Below are 17,921 nucleotides of genomic sequence, written 5' to 3'. Positions count from 1 at the left end.
TCCTCTGTTTCATCAAAGATACACGGCATGCCACATACTTTCCAATTCTGGGCCAGCCAGAAATCTGGAAATCTGATTTTATAACCCTTATGATTTGGGTTGTTTGGAGCTGCAGATTCAGGGTTTTGGTGTGGTCTGCTACGCACCAAACAAAACGAATGCGCCCTGCCACGCTAGTAGGTCCCAGCTTCCAGTGTTATGCTCATCAGTTGTGCGGCTGCTCTGTTGTGTGTTTGTGCGTAAACAAAGACAGCGTAGGACACCTTTAACTGATTTACCAGATGTTCACCGAGAAGGAAGGGGGAAATCTGTTTTCGGAGAGCGACTTTGCAGAGGTCTGTGTAGCAGGTGAAGAGACTCTTGCCAGGAACACATATCTCTCAGTTTTTTCTTTTGTAACTAAATCATGGAATACACATTCACACGCAGACAAAATTTTTAGCTCATCATCAGTTCCTTCACGCCATTAAAATAAGTTGTTTTGCAATCCGTGTTGTTCACAAGTCGGATAAACAGAATGGATTTTGAAATGCAAACATGTTCTCAGTCCCAACCAGTGGCTGACCACACTTGAAGCCGCTAGTCTGAGATGACGTGATGAGCCTGGAAGTCAGTCAGTAATGGTGGAGATAATAGGTCCTTATTACTTTGACCCCTGACCCCCTGTTCTTAGTGAGAAGTTTAGGAGTGGTCCCTGAGGAGCTGTCTGATAATAATGTGGCTCTAAAATAAGAAGCCCCAGACGTCTGGAGGAACAGTGGCCAACTCACAGTATAAAAGGAACCCAGTTCAGCTGAGATGGGGTGCAGGAGGGGAGTTTTAGGAGCACTACCCATGTGTCACCCTCCTTGGGAGCAGTATTTCCACCCAACCCAATGAAAGGTTTATGGACTGGAACTATAAAGGCAAACCACTAAGTCTCACACTTTTTTAAATGCAAAAAAATTCCCCCATCCCACCCTTGAAATTACTCCTGAAACTCTTGCCAGAAATTTTTTGGGGTTAAGTTTTTTTTTTTTTTTAATTGTTGAATTTTATCAAATGTTCATTATGTGCCAGCGAAGTGACTTCCTCCTGAAGTCCATTAAAATGGTGCTGCTACTGACAGAGGTATGTGCAGCCCATGTGCTGTGGTATGGTGGGATCCACAGAGCAGAAATGGACACCAGATGGGACCAAGGGGGGTGGAGATGCAAGGTAGAATAAAATAACACATGCAGATTGAAACTGAACTGTACTAGGAGAGGAGGAGGAGGAGGAGGAGGTGTGTGTGTGTGTGTGTATGAGTGTGTGTTTGCGTGTGTGTTTGTGTGTGCATGTTGGGAGGGTATAAAATAATTGGATAGTTGCATCATCTGGAGTAAACGGGTGTTATACACCCTTGCAGGATAAGAATGGGTAAACAGACGTGATCTGAGGCCCGTGAAAAAAATGTGACATTTCAGTGTTTTTACTGCCCGTGAATAAAGTCTCATGGCTCCTTCTAAATGTTTTGATTTACATTTCCTATATAAGTAACAAGCGTATCTTTGTTCAATGCACATTTGTTTTTGAAGAGAAAAAGCCCACCAGGAAACCCTTGAATAGATGATTGAAAAAACAACCACGTTGGTTTTCCATGCAAGCGTATGCATGCGTCTGAGATTGAAAACCAACATTCCATGGTCCCAATGTGCGCTCACATAAAAAACATTCTATTTAGAGCATTTTGAGCTGCCTTGTGATCCCTCCAAGCCCTTTCTAATGCAAACACAGCAGAAAATGCAGTCAGTCAAACTCCGCAGAACTCTCCCTCTCTGTTTCTCTTCTCCCTCTCATTATCTGATCTGCTATTGTGGCTACACTATAAATTTTCATCCGTGTCCTTCTGGAGCAGTTTTAGTCAATTCAGTTTGGTCTACGTATTACATTGTTTCCACCAAAAACATTGGAGAATAGAGATATTGACTCAGGTGTTCTTACTTCAAGCTGTCTTACTGCAACATATGATATGTTTTGTTTTTGCCAGTCAGCCATCCCCACTGTCTTAGTGAATAAAACATGACTCTTAAGCTGTTTTTGGTGTCAGTGTATGGTATTGTTTCTGTGGCAATTCATTATCCGCTGCTGCTGCTGAGTCGTTTTATGAAACATTCCTGGATTTTTTTTTTCTTTAGTGCTGAAATACATCAGATACTTATGACTCAGAGACGACAAAGGAAGGCATCCAAACTCTTAAGTGGGGCAGAATCTGTCTGAGCATGTGCAATATGTAGACAGGTGCAGGTGTGTGTTTGTCTTTAATAATTAAAGTGCCAGTAGGCTCTTTTCTCGCTGAGGGCCTGTTGTCTGTCTGCCATCGTTTGCAATCTCTCAGTTTCAAATCTCACAATAAACAAACTTTACACCCTGCCAGACCTTTCATAGAAGTGCTGCAGAATCCCTTTTTTTTTTTTTTTCATCTGTAATATTGGATGGGAACAGAAAAAAAACAAGCTAGCTCCCTCTCATGGATCTTTGCAGTGACATGTAATGCATGAAAACATGCTCTGGTGTTTTTCTAATCCTCCCATGGGAGTCTATCACATTTGTGGGCTTGTAACTTGTCACTCCCGTCCCGTGACCTTACACCCCGCTACAGTTCATTACAGCAGGGGCACCCTGACCTGGCCCCTGTCACTTTCGTCTCCACACTTCTATTGTTGTTGGTCTCCAGTTACATTTACCAGAAGAGTTCAATGCTTGGTTTGCAATCAGTGTAGTGTGAGCTTCTTGTTCTGTGTTATATTTTCGCAGCTAATTTCTGTCAGAATTTGAAACTTTGTTATTCATGTCAGCCACGCACGTTGGCCCCTGACACAGAAACATCAACACTGGCTGGTTCACTGTAGCTGATCTTGGAAAACTGGAGCGACCATGTTGTTGTTTTTTTCACGATAAATACACATTATTTATTTACAAATAAAGTGGTTATAATAGAAATAAATACAAAATAAAAATCTGAGCATTATACTTCATGTGGTATTGCACCCATTTCGAAATGTACATCAGAAATACATTTTCAAAACCAGTAAAGGAATATTCCTCTGATTATAATATTTATTTTTCCCAACTTTACGTAGACATAAATATATTCATATATAGTTTTTTTTTCTTCTTCCACAATAGCTCTGTTTGTCTTTCTTTTATATAAATAAATGTCTTCATTGGGAAACCGGGTGTCCATAATAACCTCTGATGTCTCTTTCAGTCTTTCTTGCCCACTCTCTCTCTTTCTGTCCACCTCACTGTCACTTGCTCACCGGCAGCCACATCCCTCCACTACCATGTCCTGGTAGTTTTTCAGGATGACCTTCTCATATTCATCCAGGTAGAGCAGGGAGATGGGGCTGAGGTCAGTGGGCACACAACAGGCTCTGGGGATGTTTGAGTTGACTGAGTTGACCAGCGTCTGCACAATGGCATGATTGGTAGAATTGAGGTGGTCTGCAAGGGGGAACGGACATTCCCCATGGCAATAAAAGGCGTGGTAACCCGGGGGTGCCACTATCCACTCGTTCCACCCCACATCACTGAAGTCCACGTACAGGGCATGCCTCTTGCAGCTCGCCTTGTGCTGCTGCTTTCTGCGTTGTTTGCGGAGTGCCGCCTGACGTTTTTCTCGTGTGTGGAGTACGGAGTCCCCACGGCCGTCATGGCCATATGTCACCAGCAAGGGCCGAGCCTGAGGCCAAGAGTCCTGGTCCTGGTGCAGGGACCGGCTCACCCTGACATGATTACTACGTCTCTGGGCATGCTCCCCATCCATCTCCCCATCCCCTGGGTGAAGTATCTCCACCATGAAGCCATGGTTGTGGCCTTTGCTGGAGGTCCACTGAGATACAGCGGGGCTGACATCAAAGCTTTCCCAGCGGCTTAAAGAGTCCTGCACTAGCCGAGTGTCCAGCAGACGTACCAGAGGTTCCCCACCGTGAGTGGCAGGAACTCCGAATATCTCATAAATGTTGATACGATGGAAGCCACCGGCAAGGCCACTATCACTAGTGCTGTTGTTTCTGGAGCTGTTGTTAGGGGTTGCAGCTCCCATGACCTGATCCCTGTAGATGCGTAGCTCTGCAGAGGTGATGAGCTCCTCATCAGGGATAGAAGTGAGGTTGAAGTGAAACTGCTGGGTTGTTTTGCCTTTCAGGCTGGCCAGGGCCTCCATAGACTCTACAAAAGACAGAAGAGAGACAAATTCAGTGTAAGATGATAGGGGTGTGAAAATGCATGCCAAGGATAAAACAAAGAATTTGTGCATGGTACAAGAATGAAAAGCAACCTCTATGATTAAAACCTAGTTGGCTTCATGGATCCACTGTGAGCAGGGAAAGATTGGAAAGTATGAAAGGATGGTTTCCCACATGGTTTCTTTTGCTCCCTCTCACTCACTCAGACACACGTACACCCACACACAACTTGCAGCCTTCTTTCTGTGCAGCCAGCCAAGCTGCCACGTGGTTATAGTGAGTGGGTGTGGGCCATTGTCACGCAGGCATAACACATACATCAACACTTTGCATGTGTGACTCAGTGTAATAGCAGGCAAATTCTCATGGCGCTGTAATGGCGTCATTAGAGTCAATGCTCATAAATTTACCTGGTTAAATGTCAGAAGATGAAAGTAGCGCGCTTCCATCTATTGATAAGATCAAACGTGTTCGTAAGCCTGACTTCAAATGGCACATTTGCCCGACATGAACTGGCTGCTGCATGCAATACCCGCTATCAGTGGACATGAAGAAAAAAAAGTTGTACCCATACATTAAAGTATCATCAAAGATCAGTATGGACTAAAGAGTAAAATGGAAATCAGTTTAAAATTGATTAGATAAGCACGAACGTAAATGCCAACTTTTGCATTAACCTTTTACAGAACTGGCCAGCTCTGAGACATCACCGATAAATGTCACAGTGTTAAAAAGTCTGTCTTTTGTTACTAAAAGAAATCCATAGACCACAAAGGAAAAGGTGAATATACAATGTTTGATGTATAGGTACAGATATATACATATATACATATATATATAAAGGGTATTCCCCTTTACTGTGTGCAGTAAATGACAGAAATCTGAGTAAAAAGCTGCAATTTTCTTTAATGCAGCCCCGCTTTGAACTCTTGCTTTATGGAGATCACAGACGATGTATAGACACACTTTTTAATCTATTTGGTGTGGTAAAATAAACACAAACTTTGAACTCTGTGCTTTTTCAAAGGAGGCATTTAGGAAATTCCACCATCTCATCCTAAACCTCCCTCCAGAAGCACAAAGACCTCAATTAGGCTTTTCACTCCTCATTTGGTGTGGGAAAGCCCCCTGTCTCTCGTTCCCTCTCGTCTGTCCCCAATCCCCCTCTTTCTTCCCTTCCTCAGCTCCCAAATCCCCTTCTCCCTCTGTTCTCTTAGCCCCAAATCCTCTTTTCAATGTCTCTCTCTCTCTGTCACTCTTTCTCTTTCTTTCTGCAGCAGCGCTCTCACTCTCTCCCTGTCTGTCTCTCTCCTTAGAAGAACGGCTGCGTGAACTAGTTGAGGCTTGTCAAAAACGTGTGAACCACAGATATGAGTGTATCAACATTCCTAATTTCTTTTTGCGCTGCATGCCAAAACAAAAGATAACGGCTAATGTCGGGTCATTCATCACGGTCCTGTCTCTGACAGCCACTTCCTGTGTAATGGTGGAAATGTTCTATTTGGCATGGAAAATGGTCATTTTTGAAAACCGATAGCAGTAAAACAAATTATCTGAGTGAAATTAATATCAGCAGGCAGATGTGATGAATGATTAGAGCCGTTTGCTTTGATATGCTGCACTTACATCTGTAGATACATGCTTATTATAAGGAGTAACCATCTGTTGCACGTCTCTTGACGTGGGAAGACTAAAAACCCTGCAGCTCTGTTAGCATAGGATGAAAGGGCCAGGGCAGTGCATGTAAACACAGTCTGAACACATTTGTAATGGCCAGTGGTGTCAAGGTGTGTGCTGGCTGGGTGCAGAGGTTTCCAGTAGTGGGCAGGGAGCAGTCACTCAGCCTGACTGCCCGGGCCAGGCTTGTTTTTAGTGTGTCAGTGTAGCCACTGGGTGTCATTGCACTGGGCCTCTGGAGAGCACCCAAGCAACCACTCAGCCACCCCTCTGACTCACTCCTGATGGAAACTTCACCACTCAAACACTTAGGACTCTGTATAAGAACTTTGTGTAGAGACCCTATGGACTCAGTAACTTGTATGTTGTAAAAACTGGAACATGGCCATAGGAAATTGAATGGTTGATGCAGTTGGGATATGTTTGACAGTGAAAAGTTAATCTTTTTTTTTATTATTATACATAAATAATGTTAATATCATGGATAGTTATACCTCTCAGCTGCTTAACAGGTGGACTTTATATATAAATAAAGCATTAGTCATGTTTAAATTTCACCTGTTAAACTATTTAAGACGGTTTAGAATAAGCTGCTTCATCAATAATATTGTATAAACACATGGTGTATGACTAGTGAACTAATACACTTTACCCAGGCCCCTATAAACTGTCGGTGCGTGACCATTATTCATCTGAGCAGCATATGCTGCCTTGGAAGTAAAATGCAGTTAAACTGAAACCCTGAATTCAACAATCAGTGGGTCTCCAGCATATAAACTAAGTGAGCAATTATTGTGTTCTTAGAACGTGCGTAATGGCGCACAGCGCGCAGAGAGGAGTGATTTGGAAAGAATAAGGCGCGCAACCCTCCCCTCATCCCCCTCCTCCACCGAAGGGACTAATTTCAGTCCTGTTAAAAATGACTCAGAATTCAGTCTGACACGATGACTTTGTCATAATGCGTGTTAGTATAATGTCATGTCGTGTGTTATTGAAGTAACGGGGTGATGACTATCACCTGCGCAAAGGCGCACCGCCTTTTATCCTGCTCCTGTGGTGCGTGTCTGGAAAAACTGTTTTCAGAGCCCACGCAAACACCATCAATTATTAAGAAACAAATTACCCCAGGGATACCACCGCACCTTGATGTTTCTGAAGCCTGTGACAGCTCCGGCAGGGGAATGTTTGGTTAAAGGTTGCATCACTACTTATATGAGAGTTCATTTAATTGTGCATGGGATGCTTGTTTGTAAATCGTGTCAGCGAGTTTGAAGCTACTCCAAACTTATTTAAGAGTTACAAATAAGTTAGACGCGTGTCACCTGTAAATGACTAACCCTCCATAAAACAGTGAAGACTCTGAAGTTCAGTCTTGAGGCACTGACTCATGTTTAAATATAGGTTTGGGTTGTCTGAGAGAGCCGATGAGCTCTCCGGCTGACAGGTAAAGGTATGTCACTAATACATACCTTCATGGTGAAAGCTTCTAATCGTGTTGGCCTTGCTGGCGGCTCTATCTGCGTGTTTCCCCATGCTCTTGGGTCGTTTAGTGCTGTGGTCTCCGTTTGCTGAGTGCATGCGGTAAAGGTCCACCATGTACTGCGGCACCACGGCTTGCTTGCTTGGGGTCGGCCTGCGCCTCAGTCCAAACATATTGAGAAGGCGAAGCTCAAACTCGTTGAGGAAGCTCTCCGACTGCTCCGGGGTCTGCTTCCCGGATTCGCTGTATTTCCTCCGGCCGACCTCGGGGATAAGTCCCGTAGCACCTTCCAGCAACACCTGAGCTAGCAGCAGTACCATGAGAGAGCGGACCACGGCGACCATGATCAGTCAGTCCCTGTGGAGAAAGTTGGTTTCTGTCAATACACTGGCGCTGAGGTATTGACATGAGGTAGACACAGCAGGGGCTTCACTGCAGCATTTCCCAGACTGTGCGTGATCCCTCCATACAGTAGGAGTGATTGAAGGAGAGCAGGTTAAAAAGGGAAGACACCTCTTCACTTTGAAGTGGAGCAAAAAAAAAAAAAAAAAAAAAAAGAGGGGGGGTGGGTGGCAAGCCCTTCGGCAATATAGCGCGTTTAACTGTAACAGAACATTGATCTTAACATGAACAGAAACATGAAAATATCAAGGTGAGGAAGTTATGAAAGAGGCGAGCAAAGGAAAAAAGAGGGGGGGAATGACACGAGAAAGACAAATCAAAAGAAAGTTGTTGCGGGAGGTGGGGGAGAGAGAGAGAGAGAGAGAGAGAGACTGCAGACAAAAAGTCTCCAGTTAGAAAAGATAAGAAATCATGTTTAGTGAAATGATATGAAAGGAAAGAAAATTCAAGTCTGTTCCGAAAGATCAGAAGAAGCATGAAAGAATGTAGTGAGGAAAAAGAGAATACACAGCAGCAGGAGAGGCAGGCAGACGGTGCTACAAGCCTCTATTTGCAGAGTCTTTGACGGTCATGTATAATCATAAGGGATAGAGTTACTTCAAGAGGCTCGCAGGTGTTAGATCTGACGTGCGTACCAGGGGCCAGATGTAGCCCGGGACGAGAACATCAAAAACATCAAAAAAAAAAGTATCTATTGAGAAGCACAACCTCCAACGAAACAACTTTTTTCTTTCTTTTTTTTTTTTTTTACTGTATTCTTCTTTTCTCTGTTTTCCTCGAGGTTCAAAATGGGAACGCTTTAACTTTTACGCACACACCCTACAAGCCTGTATAGTGGGAGAACTGACGCTTTGCAGCTGTAAAGTAAACGTTTCCTCATGACGCAAGTTATTTTATACCTGCTGACATTATTTAGATTTCGCTTCTAGGGAATATTTCAACAGTTTAACAAAACAAATAAAAACAAAACAAAACAAAAAAAAAACAACCGGCCTTCTTTTACCTGACGAGGAAGCGCTGTGTCCGGTCGTCGTTCCACCTTTGGGCTCCGATAAATTCCACATTAATTCGTGTTTAATCCACGCTGCTTCTCCTTGGGGGACCAAAGACAGCCCATGCCCTTCGCCGATCGCCTCTCGCACATATTCTCACCAGCTGCAGATCGGGTTAGGTCTTGGTCAGTACGGAAAGGGGGGGAAAAAAATAGGTTAAGTCTATGAGGAAGCGGGCTCGCGAAGGCAGGACCGATCTAAGTATAAAGCATCTTGGTTGAACATCTTCAAACGAGAACAATTCGCAGAGACGAAAAGTTGAGCGGAGCTGTCTCTCTCGTCTTTTTTCTCTCTCTCTCTCTGCAGAGATAAGCGCACTCAAAGTGTCGCTCCTTTGGACCTTGTTGCTGAGAGCCGGGGAGCGCGTCGCCTCTCCTCTTTGCGCCACAGTGTAGTGGTTCAATTGATTGGTGCCTTCTCTTCCCCCAGCGACTCTTTTTGTCTTACAGTGATGTCACCGAGGGGCTGTCAATCATTTGTCCACTATAAAGCACCTCCTGCGGACCAATAACCCGGAGGCTCCAGACTTTTTCAGGTCTTACCATGTCAAATAGGCACACCGTAGATCCACGGAACCCCATTTTTGATAAGATTTGGTCACAGGAACAGTTTGTTTTGTAATCGTTTGGGTCAGTAGAGTGAAAACTGTTGGAACACTCACTTTTGTACAGACTGCAGTAAGAATAAATGCTTGCCATTTCATTTTACAGTGAAATTAAATTATTCCATGAAATGCTGGGGGCACCTTTGGCTCCCTTCTCAATAACCCCTGTGTCTTCCTAAACCTTTAAGAACATCAGCATGCAAATATATATATTTTTAAAAAAAATCTCCATCCTTATTACAAGCGACTCTTTTTCTCTTGCATCTTTACATATCCTGGAAATTCACACCATAAAAATAGTTGTAAAGTCAACACTTAAAACCATACTGTTGCTTTTAGGTGTGTGTTCGTGGGTGATTTTCCATACATAGGAATAGCAAACGCCTGTTGTTTGCTTAATGCTTTTAAATAACATCAAAATGACTTGTTACAGTTCCTGGGAGGTGTCATATTCCCGTGAGCTCGACCACACAGAGCAAAGAACATGTCAACCCATGCATTTTCTTTTTTCTAGATAATTGATCGAGAGGTGTTAATAGCAGGATCAAACATGTTTAGCTTTAGGAATAAGGCTAATAGATAATGGCATCACAGTGTGTTGCTTTTGTGGTTTTAAAGGATTAGACCCTGCGGAGGGACTATCACATCCTCCTGCTGAACTGCACTGTGTGTGTGTGGGTGCGTGTTCATGTGTGTCTGACATCAGAGCTGATTTATTCATGCTTCCTCCTGGCTGGATTAATCTTTTCATTTCATTCCAATTCACAGCAGTTTATCAGTATATCAGTGGCAGATTTTGGCAGCAACATATTTGTGTCTCATATCTACAATAGTGTGTGAGAGTGAAGTGAGGTAGTCTCAGCAGAAACCCCATCAGTTTCCTGGGAAGGCAATATATATTTTTTTCTTACTTTTGGTAAAACTCCACACTTTGATGTCTCATGTCTTCTTGGTCCAATACAGATGCTATATCTCATCTTTTTTTAAAATGTGTGTAAAATGTAGGCTTATGAAAATACCTGCTGCATTTGTACAGTGCAAGCTCTCAGCGCTACAGTGGGGTGAGAGAAACTTTGCTGTGTTGTTTTTTTAGCCTGTGGGGTGTAGTCAACAGCATTAATGTTTGGGTCATCTCCATAAGAAAAGCCCCCGCTGATTCCTTCTAGTGACTTCCATTAGGTGATGATGGTGGGGCAGGCGGCTGTGTTTGGGGCAAAGCACCAGGGCCTGTTTTCTTTGCAGAGATGGCAATAGATTAAATCCCACAGCGATCACAAGATATCTTTGTCTCCTTTCAGGACAATAACATTTTATGAGGGATAATCCCAGATCATCCACTTAGCAATTAAAATACAGAGAGCCCGTAGGTGCATGCCATTACATGACTGGCAGTGTGCACGTTCTTCACCTTCCCTTAGCTGGATCCAAGCACTTTGGATTTTATACTGTTTTTGGTGAATCTCTTATCTTTATTTTGTTTTTGCTTTTTATTTTTGATTACGAGAATCAATTAAAGGTGACTTATAGCGTCATATAATTTCTTCCAGTGTTTTCCAATTTAAGTTATTCTACTCCACCTCATTCATTCATTCATTCATTCATTCATTTATTCTTCCCTTCATTCATAAAGTCAGGGTGTGGGAGAACATGTTAATTCATTCATACTGCTTAGATTTGCTCCATTGTGGTGTTAATCTGTTGGCAGTGATAGTTGGGCTTCTTCTGTTGCCAAAACACCACTTGGTGAACCTAGTGCTCTAAACTCAAACCCAGGTAAAAGCTGCTCGGCATTTAGATGCTGTAGATTGAGGGATAAGGCCTCACACAGTAAGCCGTGAGTATCTTTAATTACCCGAGTGAGAGGATTAGAAAGAAAGGGCTTTATGTGATGCTTTCCCCCTCTTTTTCTTTCTTTCTGTATATATAAGTGTGTGTGTGTGGTTTTAAAGAGTGGGCATGTGATGGTGTGTGTGTGTGTTGTGGGTGTTTTGAGTGCATGTACTTTGTAAGCGCGTGTGTGTGTGTCTTGGCATAAGTTGTGTCAGGCCAGCACTGAGGAATGTGTCTAGCCAAGGCTGTTGAGGGACGTGATCAGTGACGGCCAGAGTGGTTTGAGAAGATCATGAGGCTTTGATACTGTATATATCATTGTTTTGAGCCAGATACATCATGCTTATCTAATCGCTGCCGCTGATCCAATTACATGCTGATTGAAAGGACAACATCACTGAGCAAAACCCTAGCGGCCAAACAGGGAAGGTAGAGATATGCTATCTGAAGCACAAATGAACGACCTGCTGAGGAGGGCTCTGAGAGGTTAAACTGCGACTCAAGGCCGGGCAGCGTTGACCCAGCGCGACCACCACCATCACTAGTGTCATTATTTCCTTTTCAGCACACGTTTGTTTGTTTGTGATAGCAGTAAATAGGCTCTGAAAGGTGCAGCATAAAAACAGAGTTACTCGCACATTTGACTGTTATAACATTAGAAGAACTACTCTGCCCATTGTGACAGTGTTTTTTTTTCCCAGCGGTATTTCTAGATGCTCTACTCTGTGGACTCACAGCTCATAGGAAGAGGAAACATTATTCAAGTGAAAATGCAGTTTTGTCAAAACAAGCACATGCACTGTACAGAGCTTCCCACACTTATGTTTAACCTCCATTCCATAATATTTCTTTAATGTTCAGTACATACAAGTTTTAGTATAGTTTTAATGGACCCTATTTCAATGAACTATACACACATACTCCTTAAAAGCAACATTTAACTTTTTGGGCTACAGGGGAAAAAAAAAAAAGCAGGGAATAAGTTTTAGCAAGAATCCTCAGCTGACATGAGTTAAATATTTTGTGATCCAGTGTTGATCCATCTGAAGTCTCCTGTGATCCACAGGTGGGTTTTAAAACAATGCATTAGAGCGTCTGTACATCCTCATAACAATTATTTAGCTATAGGCTGTAGTTATCAGCTTAAAGTGGAGTTCTTGGAAATAATTTTGTCCCAGTGGTAAGGACTAATACGACCAGTGTCTGATCCGACCCCTGAGGCCTCACAGCAGTAAGACCACTGAACACTCAGCTGTGAATCCCTCTACTTTGTCCCACCTCTAGTTGCTGTTTGACTCTCTCTTCTTCTTCATGTTATGTTCTGACTGTCCTGTCATCAGGAGTAGTTTTTGTTTGGGTTTTTTTTTGTATTATGAAACACTCACCCTGCATATTATATACTTTTCTAATCATCTGAAAGTCAGATTTCTTCCTTGGTATGTTCCATTCATGCTTCACCTTTGCAGAAATCATCTTCAGTAACCAAAAGAATAATATACAGTAAACCACTATCATGTACTTTTGCTCCAGCTAATAGATGTATCCTTTTCTTGAATGGAAACCCCCCTTAAGGGAGAACAATGTGCAATACATAACACTTATGACAAAAGTATAATGAATCTATTCAAGGGGGAATGTTTGAGGTTATTTGAGGGATATTAGGACAGAATGTGTTTTGTTGTTTTAATACGTACATCCTGAGAAGGGAGAAGAAGACATAGTTTATTGTCCTCTGCTCACCAGGGTCCTGTACGTGCTCATTTCTTTGCATGCCACAGTATCTGTACACATGTTAGGCTGGATGTGGATGGTGCGGCCTTCTCTTGTCATCACGTACATTCCAGGAGTCAGGGGGCAGACGAAGCCCTGAGATGACACTGCAGATCCAACTATTAGCCTTTCACCCGCTGTTAACAGCAACTTGGCTAGACGCAGGGCCTGCATTCCTCTGTCTTGAGCCAGCTGTAGTCTTAACACACAGTAACATGCCTACAAGGAGATAATCTTCAGAGATGTTGCTCGAAACCAGGGAACAATTTGTTGCTGTGACTCACCTCTAATTCCACACTCAAGCAGAGTTGTCTTTTTAATTTGGAAACCAATAAAATCTCCATCAATCCACATGTGTTTGACAGCAGAAGCACGACTGCTTGGTTGGTTGGTCCCGAAATGGAAACCCACCAAGGTCAGAGACGGCCAGCTAGAAAGCCAGAGTCAATATTTATGGATACTGAACATGTGGCACACTTCTCTACCCACTAATTTGAGCAACAAGTCCACCTCCAGATTATATGGGCTCTCAGAGATCACAAGAGAGGGTCCAAACCTTGCTCGCATGTTTCAAATATTGAGAAGCACGTTGAGGTTGGTCGCTGACTAGAAGCTGCACGTAATTTGGCAAATTGGCACGCTGTTTATTTGTTTGTGTTTTAATTTCCTGTGTAAATAGGGGACGAGAGAGCTTTGATCAGGCAGTGAGGGTTGCTCCTTTATCCAGACATGCATTTTGTAATTATCAGTATCACTGGTGTAGATATCATTATAATTATCAAATTGTGAAATTACTTTTGCAAGAGAAACCATATTTAGGTTTTAGGTCCTCTATCAGAAAAATGTACACATGGACTTTTATTTACAGGACATGCCAAAACCATGTCCTGATTGTTTGTTCTTACACATAATGAAGAATGTGAAAACAGTTTGATGCATGATACCTTTGACTATACAACAGCAATAACACCATGCTGCTATAAAATCAATATATCAGTAAGAAACATTTAGGTCTGTGCAGACCTCACACTTTAACAACTTACAATAGAAATCATATAAACACATGCTCCATTTGGCAAACTAGTTGGGGTGAGAGGCAGCTACTTCCATTTTAGAGAGAGAGAGAGAGAGACATAAATACAGGGATCTGCCCTTTGAATGCAGCTCCACTCATAAAGACACCACGCGTCACTCAATTATACGTCTGCTTGATTAGAAGGTTGGGCTACATAAACAGCCAGCGTCAAGATTTACATTTTACTGCTTAAGCACAAGCAGCTGTTTACAGGCCGGGGAAGGAAGGAAAACACTTAGCAAGTATCTATACATGAGAGGGAATCAGGAGCTGACACATCTCCAGCAAAGATGGTTTCGATTAGCAGTTGTTTATGTAGATCTAATGCAATACTTAGTTGGAACAGTTGATTGCTTTTTGTACTCTTAACGCTACTGATTCTGAGTTTTAAACACGTTAATATGTGTATGCAGCTAAGTTAAACTGCAGTGTGAAATGAAGCTTGTTTCCATGCAATCGCAGGTCCTTCAGAGGCTCAGGAAACCAAAAAGACAAATAGAAACATCCTGATAGAAGTGTTGTGACCTTCACAGGCAAACACAAACTGACAGCGTTTTCAATCACTCACTGGATAAGATGAAAGAGCAACACTCCTCATATATTTCATCCGCAGTCTCAAGACATAAGCAATAACATGCAATGTAGCTTCAGATGTTCCTCACTTTCACCCAAACCATTTCAATTGAAGTTGAAGAGAAGAAGTAGCCTGAATCTTACATCAGAGCAAGGCCAATATGTCACCATTTCTGTGGGTAAATATTCACAAAGATGTCAAACACCAAAAGATAGGTAAAGAGGAACAGGCCATTACTGCTAGTAAAGAAAATCAAGGAGCCAGCATACAAAGTCAGCAATAAACTTGTGAATATAGCCAAGCATTTTGCAGCTAAATAGCTGGCAGAGACCAAAACAGAGCTAAAAGTGTGAGCACTGGCCTTCAATTTCCCAGGCACAGCATCTAGAAACACAGCTCCAAATGAATGCTAATGTTGTGCTGAAAGCCACTACAGTTTGCTAACACATTTGTCATATGAACTTAAAAGGAGATTATATGTTTGTTGTGTTTACAGATTGTTTCTGCTGCCCCCAAGTGGTCAAAAAAGCACTTCATACAGGTTTAAGGACAAGATGAGAGAAACTGGTTTTTCACAGATATGTTAGTGACCTTATAAGAGCAGAGAATGACAAGTTATCACACGCTGGCAGTGCTGCTGCTAATGTTTTATCCCTGCCTTTTTCTAGTCTTCAATACTGTTTTCTTTTAAAGCTTAATAGGTCACTCCTGAGATAGAAAACGGACAGATTGTAATCCACATCTGCTACCAAGCTGGGGTTGGCAAAAAGTGCAGTTATCTAGAAGATGAATAATTTCTTTTCATACCCTTAATCCTTGATTTGAACACCTATACCGTGATAGTATATATAAGTATATATACTGTATATATATAGACACACACACACACACACACACAGTAGTTATAGTTATATACACATATATACAGCTGTAGCAAAATGCACTGGCTTTCACATGGCTGAAGTTAGTCCGGAACAAACCCATTTCATTGTCACATTTCATTATCATGGTGTCGTGCTGTGTCTGATCCCAGCCATAAAGCCTGGAGGGAGCAGAGCAGCAGGGTTGTCTGACAGGGGGAGAGAGAGGAGGCTAGTAGGCTATAGGGAGGACCTGATTGTACTCTGGCATCCACAGAATGACATTATAGCTGTGTGGTTTCATGATAATAATAATCTTCAGAGCAGCTGTATAAACATTTAACTGACATCCACTCCCTGGGCATGCAGTATGTATCTTTAACTTCTACTAGGGCCAGTCTGATGCAACTATTCATATCTCCGCCCACCCCCCCCCCCCCCCTTCTCTCTCTCTCTGTCTGCTTGAGATACATGATCCATGTTAGTATTTGCTGTAAATGTCAATGGAAAATGAATGTTCACATCACATTAAGCTTTCAACATTTGAAAGAAAAGCACATCATGTTACAAGAGAACAAGCTTAGCGGGAAGATTTACTGTGTGCACTCGCACGGAGCTGCGACAGTTGTCTTTTTCACTTTGAAAAACTGGGGAAACAGTTTTCGAAAAAATAGGGACTCAGCAGAGGCCAATAAATTTAGACAAACCCTTGCTCTGGCCCCTCACAATGTAGCCTATTTCCTGGTAACATTTGTCTTAATTCGTGGCAGTTTGTGTAAATATTTATGTCACTAAACTAACTGTTCTGTATACAGTAAGCCCCCCAATCTTCCCTGGAATGTGATTTAATTGGCGGTTTCCTCTGTTTATCCTGTTTCATACGCTTATGGTTGAGCTTATTGTAATGAATAATCAGGTAGATAAAATGTGTCCTTAAATTAAATGTCCTCCTTAAAGGAAATCAAATGAAGGTTAATATCCGTTTCGTGCCCCTTGTCTGTAATTCACGCTCTCTCATCACATGCCAGATTACCATTATGTGTCATTTGTAATACAATAAACAGACTCCAGATGGCTTGGATTCTCTTGAATATACACAGAGCAACAGAAGCTATGGGGAGAGCTGCTGTATTTTGGTGTGTTGGAGTCACATTGCCTCAGATGGCCAGGCCAGCTCGCTTTCACTGGCTGGCGTATTATATCCTGTAAAACTTGCTCACTCAGTCTCACACACTAAAGTTTTAGAGAACCCCCATTTTTACAGTTTTTATTGACATTTCAGCAGTTCAGGGCCGGTGAATAACCTTAATTGGCACAAAGATAAGTGGTAAACTGCACAAAGTAAAAAGAAAAAAAAGTTTAGGCCACCAAAAATTGACAAATCATGTAAATTTCATAGAAAAGGGATTAAGAAATGAGTTAACCTTACAGCTTTCCTGCAGCAATGGAAGTAAATGAAGCCTTGAAAGTTAAATCAAATCGTTCCTACAGGTGAGTCACCTACAGGTGAGTCACCTGTAAGAATTAACCCAAATTATTTGAAGAAAAGAACTAGGTGGTGGCTTCACAAGATGAAGACCAGTCTTCAGACTTTAACCCTATGGAGCTGGTTTTAGATAAACTGGACAGAAGGTCAAAGCAAAGCAAAGCAAAAATTTAAACTAAGTTCTACGAGAAGATTCAATGATTCTTTGTGTTTAAAATCTTCAATTGTTTATTTGTTATGTGCTTTCGATTCAGAACCACTGAGACATTGAATTATGTAAATTTGAATAGCAGCTGGGAAAAGGGAGGTGTTCTAAAACTTTTGACTGGTAGTGTAATGTGAGACAGGGAAATGAGGACAATGATTTAAAGAAGGGATTGGAGATTAGTGTGTGTTTTATCAGTCACAATACGAGTAGATGACTAAACCTGAACAAATGCAACCACCCTGAAAGGTTTTTTTTTCTCTGCACCGTTCCCCCTTGATGTTTAAATTTGTCAGGCTGGCAGTGTAGTGAGCTATATCAAAGTAGTTCCCTTGTTCCTCACACATCTTTAACATTGTGCAGTGGAGCAGGCAAAGTAAACAGAAGGCAAAAAAAATGAGAGTTTCTGATCTCCCAATTCATCCTGGCTCTTGCCTTGTCATTGCACGCTGTGCTTTTTATATCCGTATCGTGGAGTTTTGCCACAGCACCACAAACAGACATATGTGAGGGCTGGTTCTTTTCCAAAGCGCACTAAAAACATATGCATGACATATGAGATGTCAGCGGCTGACATACCTAAACACCTCTGTTATGATGGCTATCTCACATCCGACAGTGATTTATCTCTTATTATTTGGCCTCTCTGGGTTTGGGGAATGGGACAAGGAAAGACCACTCTTTTGGTTTGTGCATGG

The 17,921-nt window shown here is 42.3% G+C and overlaps 1 protein-coding gene across 1 annotated transcript; it reads right to left on the bottom strand.

Annotated features, from left to right (window-relative positions):
• Positions 1 to 2,916: 2,916 nt before the first annotated feature.
• bmp2b (bone morphogenetic protein 2b) lies at positions 2,917 to 9,202 on the bottom strand. Its single transcript, XM_041065113.1, has 3 exons — positions 8,771 to 9,202; positions 7,355 to 7,722; positions 2,917 to 4,191 (listed from the first exon to the last, which is right to left on the bottom strand). Exons 2-3 carry the CDS (start codon positions 7,707 to 7,709, stop codon positions 3,278 to 3,280), a joined length of 1,269 nt encoding a protein of 422 aa, XP_040921047.1. The 5' UTR covers positions 7,710 to 7,722; positions 8,771 to 9,202; the 3' UTR covers positions 2,917 to 3,277.
• Between the last annotated feature and the right edge of the window lie 8,719 nt (positions 9,203 to 17,921).

The sequence above is a fragment of the Toxotes jaculatrix genome, chromosome 19 (genome assembly GCF_017976425.1).
Source record: "Toxotes jaculatrix isolate fToxJac2 chromosome 19, fToxJac2.pri, whole genome shotgun sequence".
Taxonomy (NCBI): Eukaryota; Metazoa; Chordata; class Actinopteri; family Toxotidae; genus Toxotes; species Toxotes jaculatrix.
Note: the sequence above shows the minus strand (reverse complement) of the source record. Positions and strands in the feature narration are given on the sequence as shown.